We start from the raw sequence: 8608 nt of genomic DNA, 5'->3' as shown, positions 1-8608 counted from the left end.
CATTGAAATTAACCAATATGGTTAAGTTAAAAAATGATTACCATAACTGCCTGTTATTTTCAGCAAAAGCCTACAAATGCATCTGTGATACCGTGAAGTAAAATGGATAAAAAGGTTGGCTCCTTTTAGTCATTATAAAATGTTAAATTTAAAACTTAATTACTTTTTGAGGATTCAATAAAAATTCAAAGCTAGACTCCCTAAGTACACTTTCTGATAAGCAGAGTTAACTGGGATATTAACAAATCCAAACCAAGTTTGAAAATTTCCATACACCTTGTCCATGATACTAACCTGTACCTCTGAAAATCTCCATGCCGTAAACCATGCTGCTGCTGGGATTCCTTAATGATCTGAAGAACTAGAGCCAAGATTAAGGAAAAGCTTACGATGGCAGGAATCCAAATAATTCAAAACTTGTCCCTGTTAGTGTCTATTCCTATCACATTTAACATTTCTGCAATACTTACATCAACTAGTGAAATTTCTTGTAAACATTTTCAGTAGTCAACTTGTCATGGGACAGGGCTAAGCATGTAGAAAATGGGATTGCCTGAGCTGTTAATATTGTCAGACAAAAAAAGGAGAACAGTATTAGCCATTTTGGACTGCTGAAACTCAACAGCTAAAATAAAGCCGCTAGATTCTAAAAGTTGGTGAAACCAAGGTGGATACCGATGATTTAAACCTGGACCCAGCATTTTACTCACTCAAGCCAATTCAGGTTACAAATGACATGTACTACACCTCTATTTGCATAATCTCCTACAACTCCCAAGTCTAACTTTCCTTAACAGCTGTGCGGCTGCAGGAGACTATGGTTAGCACGTCAGCCAAGCTAAAAATTGCATAAAAATATTATACTCAAGTTTTTCCTTTTAAAAGAACCCCTGAACACACTCTCCTTTTTTAAGATTTATCAAACTTAGGAAGTCCAATGACTTTCATCTACAATTTTAGTTTTCTCAATGCTTCTCTATACATGTATTTTTAAATAGTGAACACTAAGAGGCCTATTCCAGTAACTAAAAAGAGACAAGAACATACATGCTTGCTAGTACAATCAAGGCATTTTGACACTCATTTGGAACTATACCACCAATTCAAAAAGTAAAATTCTACACCTAAAATACAGTGAACTTTTTAAAAACAGGAAAACGCTAAACCTCTGAAAATTTAACTACTTTAAGATGTCAAGCTAAACGTGTTATTTCAGAAATTCACCTACACTTTCTCCATCTGTTAGTCATTTCAAAAAGCTACAGCCGAGTGTCACAGGCACTCAGTTGAGATACCCGTTAATGAAAACTAGAATCTGATTCCTCCAGCTCATCTGAATAACTCCCAACAAAATAAACTACCTACATTAGGATCTGCATGATAATTTATATTCAAAATAGGCAACAAGCGTTTCCTCAAAGCAGTCAACCTTTGCCTCCACGTACACGGCATCAAGCTGTAATTTTCACTATCCCGTCTACGATGGCTGTCAGACAAAAGCATAAGTTGAAACACCAAGACTGCAGTTTTCTCTCCCCAGCTCGGTGGCTCAAGATGCCAAGGCAGGAGCTCAGCAGGGTGGCCGGAGTGTCATCCCCGTCACAAGCCCTCCAACTGGGCAACTAGAAAACCTACTGAATATCCTCGTGCCGCCTGAAAGAAAATGGCATTCCTCAGCCTGGAGGGCGAGGGGGATGCGAGAAAAGGCCAATCGGAAAGCAGACCCTGAAACTCTGATAACGAAACTGCAACCCTCCGCCTCTTCTACCCAGGACGTGTCAGGACCCGCCGCCTCTCCCACCCCCGGCCCGCCAGATGGACACGTAGTCATTGCGTGTTAGGCCAGACTCTTCTAGGATACTCTCCAAACTCAGGCTATCCCCGAATTCTTTGTTTGCCTTTGATCCTGCTGAAGGCCGTTCGTTTTCTTTATTTTCCTCTCCACCGGCACCACGTCCACCGCCGCTGCCGCCGCTACCGCCACCACCGCTACCGCCAGGGACCTGTTTCTCAGCAGCCATCTTGCCCTGAGTCGCAGAGCAAGACGGGATAGAGGAGGCGGGGCGACTGAGGGCTCGAGAGAGCAGGCCTGCCCGGACGGAATGACGGGATAGCGGCGGACTTCGCCTTCGGCGGCCCGTCCCGCCGGCGGGAGCCATTTGTAGAGGTGTGCCTGCGTGTGGCCTTGGCTCTCCAGGCCCCTAATCCGGTTGGGCTAGGTGCGGAGGCTTGCGGGCGCCTGGAGACCGTCGCTGCTGAGATCTTCTCAACGGCCGTCCCCATCTCCCGTTTAACAAGGGCTGGAGGACACGTAGATGGGGACCCCCACCTCCTGCATCTCAGTTTAGGGGATCCAGCTCACGTTCTGCGCTGAGGGGGCGAGGCGGGGGTGGGGGAGTGGGCCAAGAACCTTGGACTTTGGGTGCCCTTAACTCCTCGTGGACTCAAGAGATGGGGCTTCCCCTCCAGCGGAACTAAGCACATGCCGCCTATGAGGGAACCTCGCTGTCTATGTTTGAAACAGATGGCCCGAGGAATTGCTGGCTTCAATCATCAGCGTCCGGATGTGGGGACTTTCTTAGATTGCTTCGGACCTGTAGCTTTCTCTGGACTTTGGAGCAGGCCGTCCACGTACGGGGAAGTGTTGAGGCGAGGGAGAATATGAATCTTTGCTCGGAAAAGGGCACTGAGGGCTCTGAAGTCTGGTCCTGGGCTCCAATACCGGCTCCACCACTACTGGTTGTGAGATATTGGGCAAATAACTTCATCTCCCTGCAGTCGGGTTCCTCCTCTGTGAATTGTGGATAACCAATTAAAACAGTTGTCATAAAGGTGAAATGACGTAACTCATGTTTAAAGTCCCATTGCCTTCAAGTGGATTCAAACTCTTAGTGACCCTGTCTTAGGCTGGGTTCTCTAGGGGAGCAAAACCAGTGGAGTGTATGTGTGTGTATATATATATATATATATGTATACATGTGTATGTATACATACATACATATAAACAAAGAAACCAAGCCAGTTGCCTTCCAGTCAGTTCGGATTCACAGCAAACCTATAGGACAGAGTAGAACTGCCCCATCGGGTTTCCAAGGAGCAGCTGGCGGATTGGAACTGCCAAACTTTTTGTTAGCAGCTGAGCTCTTAACCACCGTGCCACCAGGGCTCCATATATAAATATATAGAGGTTTATTTCAAGGAACTGGCTCAGGCAGTTGTGGAGGCTGGCAAGTCCCAAATCCGTGGGTCAGGCATCAGGTAGGAGGCTTCTCCTGACTCACTTGGTTAAAGGAGCTGACGAGCGCAAAATTGGCAAGTCAGGCAGTAGGCTGCTGGCTCACTGGGTTGCAGGAGCTGGTGAAATCCAAAAATCTGCGGGTCAGGCAGCAGGCTGCCATCTCACGTCCTAAGAACCAGAGGTCAGGGGATGACGAGTCAGATGCAGGATCCAGAGAGAAGAGCTTTACCAGAACATCCATATATATATTGGATGCAGGCCACACCCCCAAGGAAACTGTCCTTTCAACTGATTGGCTGCTCACATCAGATGACAGAATGGAAGATGACTACATAAATCAGCCATACCACTGAGAATCATGGCCTAGCCAAGTTGACACATGACCTCAACCATCACAGTGCACCCCTTGTCAACTTGGCAGCTGTACACATTTCCTTAAACTATACATGATCTCTAAATAAAGACAATTATAAAGTCATACTTGTGCCTAACAGGATACAACTAACATGGGTACGATAGAAAATGCACTAGTCCTGTTTGTATCTTTTATTTTATAATAAGTAATGGAGTAAGGGAAGGCATATCTCAACATGCCCCACATCACTGGACCCCTAGAAATTTCACTGAAGTGGAAGGCACTTGAATTTTTGTCAGATCTATTTCCCACCCTCCAGCATGCAAATGTCTTACCAATAAGTCTAGAGTCATTGATACTTCTTACTTACTAGGTCCAATGAGCATAATGTCATCCGTGTAATGGACCAGTGTGGCATCTGTGGAAGAGAAAGGTGATCAAGGTCCCTGCAGGGTAAACTATGACATAGGGCTGGAGAGTTGATATACCTCTGAGGTAGGACAGTGAAGGTGTATTGCTGGCCTTGCCAGCTGAAGGCAAACTGCTTCTGGTGGTCTTTCAAAACCGGTATGGAGAAAAAGGCATTGGCCAGGTCAATAGCTGCATACCAGGTGCCAGGAAATGTATTAATTTGCTCCAGCAATGAAATCACATCTGGAACAACAGCTGCAATTGGAATCACACCTGGTTAAGTTTACAATAATTTGCTATCAAATTAGACTGCTATTCACGTGATCTAGAATTCTTCCGCTTGTACACATCAAGAAAATATTTAGTAAATTACCCATCTATTTCACTCCTAGGGACACTATGACCAACGCCATAAGTCCATACAATTCAGACTACTCAGATTACTGTTTTGACTCCGTTGTCCATTATGGTAACCACGCCCACCCTGTCTCTGTTGATTGAATGCCGCCACTTAGCCCCTACCACCATGGGGTCCAATCATGCCCATTGTAGTTAGTTGTCTTAATTCAGTTAGGGCAGCTCCCTTGTCAAGTCTGACTTACATAAAATAGTAATCACGGCAGTCTTCAAGGATACTGGGGGTCCCTTCACAAATTCGTTGCTCACTGTTGTCGTGAAAAGTATGTCCTCTGGGCACTCCATGAGTGGGTCTGTGGGTCCAACTTGATAAATCCACTGTAACGTGCCAATTTCCCTAAGCCTTTGGATACCTTCTACAGTATACCAAGGCAGGTCTGGCATTTCAACTTGATTTAGTGTAGACCACTACTTAACCCATGCTGCAGAGAACCAACCAAATAAACTATTAGATCCTTTTCTAACCTCTCAAACTAAAATATTGAATGAAGAATCTGTGCTTAGTGGGCCCATGTCAATTTACTCAGACTAACCCAACTTGAAGTTCCTTGCACCATTATCCCACACCCTTAATGTTCATTCCCACACATATTCTGTTTATATATATTAGAAAAATCAAGCAGTTCTTTTGGAGTGTAACATACCTCCTCATGGGTCACTCTTTGTACTTCACCTCTTGGGGCTCACTGGGACTTAAGTCTAGTTATAGGTCTAGAAGCAAAACTCGGTGGTGGCGGAGGGTCCTGGCGATCTTCAACAATGTCTTACAAGGCATCTGTCTCAGGCTATGCCCCAGGTGCTGCCCCAGGCAATATCTCAGACAAAGACACTTCAGATATAGCTAGGTTAATCTCATCAGATGCGGATGGAAGAGATAATGGTTTTATTGGGGAGGGTTGTTTAGCAGACAAAGATGGAGTCACGTCTTCAGCTGGGAGTAAGAGAGCTGGTTCTTTTGGCAGGGGTGATTCAATGGAATATAGGGGCTCAATGTCCCCAGTTTCATGATTATCTGAACGTATGTCCCCATCCCAAGTTTCAGGATCCCATTTCTTCCCAATCAACGTCTTCACTTCAGACACCATTCAAGGTTGGGAATTCAATTTTGACGTTGTAATTCAGACACTCTTACAGTAAGACTATGGGTTTGGTTTTTGGCAATATCTGCTCTGTTACTACAAGAAATAAGGCTTTCTTTCAGGGCACAAGTGGCAACTTCCAGGCTTTTTTAAATTTTTTAAAATTTTATTGTTGTACTTTAAGTGAAAGTTTACAATTCAAGTTAGTCTCGTCTCCCATACAAAAATTTATGCATGCATTGTTATGTGACTCTAATTGCTCTCCCTATACTGTGACAGCACACTCCTCCTTTCCACCCCTGATTTCTCGTGTCCATTCAACCAGCTCCTGATCCTCTCTGCCTTCTCATCTCACCTCCAAACAGGAGCTACCCATTTAGAACTTTCAGGTTTTTTATGCAGTGCTTGAGTTGGACTCTGAAGCCTTGAGCTCATCCCTTTCTTTCACCACTATGTCTAGCGAAAGTAGGACCAACCAACAAGCTTCCTTATACTTCTCAGTCTGACAAAATTGTACAAAAGTATCAAATATGCAATCACCCAGAGCCTTGTCTCTCACAAATACTTTTTCCAATGGTGGTGATATTTTTCTTATTTCTATTGCCCCCTCATGTCATGGATTAGCAATGCCCTCTTCACTACTGAAGGCAGAGTCGTCATCAGCTGTGGAGGCTGGGAAGTCCCAAATCTGTGGGTCAGGCATCAGACTGGAGGCTTCTCCTGACTCATGTGGTTGCAGAGGCTGATGAATCCAAAATCAGCAGGTCAGGCGACAGGTTGCTGGCTCATGGGGTTGCGGGAGCTGGTAAATCCCAAAATCTGCAGGTCAGGCAGCAGATTGTTGGCTCACGTTCCAAGAACCAGAGGTCAGAGGATGACGAGTCAGATGCAGGATCTACCAAAGTAAGCCTGGGCTTACTGTGCTTACCTTGCATACTGAGTCATCTGCCCCTGTCAGGGATTGTAAATCTGAAAAGAGGCTTTGATTCCGTAGGATGGTATGGTAGGGTTGAGAGAGGGACAGATGCCAGCCTTACCTAGAAATAGAATCTTCCATGAAGTGAAAAAATGTGAAATTGTTCAGTACATATTAGTAAGTAAGCACAAATAAGCTCGTGCTTACCTTGCTTATTGGATAATCCGTCCCTGCTAACAAAAACAACATATCCATACCCAAAAAATAAACACCAAACCCATTGCCGCCTAGTCAATGCTGAATGACTGCGACCCTGTGTGTTACAGAGTAGAACTGCTCCATAGGGTTTCTTGGCTATAATCTTATGGAGGCAGATCTCCAGGACTTTCTTCTGTGGCACCGCTGGGCGAGTTCAAACTGCCAAGCTTTATGTTAGTAGTCCAGTGCAAACCATTTATGCCACCCAGGGACCTGTATATCCATACAATGTAATATTATTCAGTAATAAAAAAGGAGTGAAGTTCTGATACATCCTACATGGACAAACCCTGAGAACATTACGTTACGTGAAAGAAGCCAGACACACACACGCATACACACACACGCAAAAAAAAACATAATGTATGATTCCGTTATATGAATGTCAAGAATAGGCAAATCTATAAAGACAGAAAGTAGATTAGTGGTTGCCTGGGGATTACGGGGGGAGCAGGAAGATTGGAGGGTGATAGCTAAGGGTAAGGGTTTCTTTTGGGAGGAACAAAAACTGATCATGGTGATGGTTGTACAACTCTGAATATACTAAAAAAAAACAAAAAACACTGCATTGTGCACTTTAAAGGGGTGAATTGTGTAGTATGTGAATTATAAATTATACCTCTGTGAAGCTGTTACCAAAAAAAAAGTGAGATCACATTAGTCTGCAGTGCTCAAAACTGCAATGATTTATTTTACCCTGACTAAAAGTCACAGTCCTTACAGTGGAAAAAGGCCCTTCATGCTGTTTCTCACCTCCTCTCCTGCTGATCTTCCCCGTGATCACTCAGCTCAGGGCATACAGGCCTCCTTGCTTTAGGGACACAGGCAAAAGCCTGCCTTCAGGCCTTTACGCTGGCCGTTCTCTCTACCTGGAATGCTTTTCCTCTAGATATCTGCTTGCTAGCTCCCTCACCTCCTTCAAGCTTTGCTCATATGTCACCTTCATAAAGAGGCCTTTGTGATCACCCTATTTAGAACTGCTCCATCACTACCCCCCCAAAAAAATCATAGCCATTGAGTTGATTCTGACTCATAGTGACCCTGTAGGACAGAGTAGAACTGCCCCCATACAGTTTCCAAGGAGTGGCTGGTGGATTCGAACTGCTGACCATTTGGTTAGCAGCTGAGCTCTTAACCACTGTGCCACTAGGGCTCCACCCCCCAGTACTCCCAAACTCCCTTACTCTGATCTACTTTTCCCCCAAGTACATACCAACTTCTAATAGATTAATAACTGAATTTGTTTATTGTCTGCCTCCCCTACTGAAAGTAAGCTCATGGAGGGCCTTTGAAGAGCTCACTGGTATAGCCCAAGGATCCAGAATGGTGCCTAGCAAGGAATACCCATTGCTGCCAAGTTGATTCTGACTCATGGGGACCCCATGTGTTGCAGAGTAGAGCTGATCCATAGGGTTTTTTTTTTTTTAATATTTTATTGTGTTTTTGGTGAAAGTTTACACAGCAATTTGGTTTCCACTTAACAACTTCTATACATATTCTTCCGTGACATTGGTGACATTTTTCACAATGTGTCAGCATTCTCATTATTTCCATTCTGGTTGTTCTGTTTCTATTAATCTAGCTTCCCTGCCCCCCTTACCTTCTTATCTTTGCTTTAGGATAAATGCTGAAATCTTTGTGGAAGCAGAACACCAGGCTTTTCTTGCAATAAGCAAGGTAAGCACGAGCTTACTGGTGCTTACTTATTGATATGTAGTGAACAATTTCACATTATTTCACCATGGAAGATTCTGCTTCTAGGTATGGCCAGCATCTGTCTCTCTCCCAACCCCACAGTACCTTCCTACGGAATCAAAGTCTCTTTTCACATTTACAATCCCTGACAGGGGCAGATGGCTCAGTAAGCAAGGTAAGCAAAGTAAGCACAGGCTGGACTACGCTTTGATGTGGTGTGGTGAAACCCATGTGAAATC

The 8608-nt window shown here is 44.4% G+C and overlaps 1 protein-coding gene across 1 annotated transcript in view; it reads right to left on the bottom strand.

Moving 5' to 3' along the window:
* The window catches only part of SRP68 (signal recognition particle 68), a 40984-nt gene extending 38963 nt beyond the window's left edge, over nucleotides 1–2021 (bottom strand). The window contains exons 1-2 of the mRNA XM_023729420.1: nucleotides 1862–2021; nucleotides 295–361 (exon numbers count right to left, since the gene is read on the bottom strand). Of these exons, the coding sequence (XP_023585188.1) occupies nucleotides 295–361; nucleotides 1862–2021 (227 nt within the window). The remainder of the gene's footprint in view (nucleotides 1–294; nucleotides 362–1861) is intronic.
* Nucleotides 2022–8608: the final 6587 nt, after the last annotated feature.

The sequence above is a fragment of the Trichechus manatus genome, unplaced genomic scaffold, assembly GCF_000243295.1.
Source record: "Trichechus manatus latirostris isolate Lorelei unplaced genomic scaffold, TriManLat1.0 scaffold00028, whole genome shotgun sequence".
Lineage (NCBI taxonomy): Eukaryota > Metazoa > Chordata > Mammalia > Sirenia > Trichechidae > Trichechus > Trichechus manatus.
The sequence above is the reverse complement of the archived record's forward strand: the minus strand, read 5'-3'. Positions and strand labels throughout refer to the sequence as shown.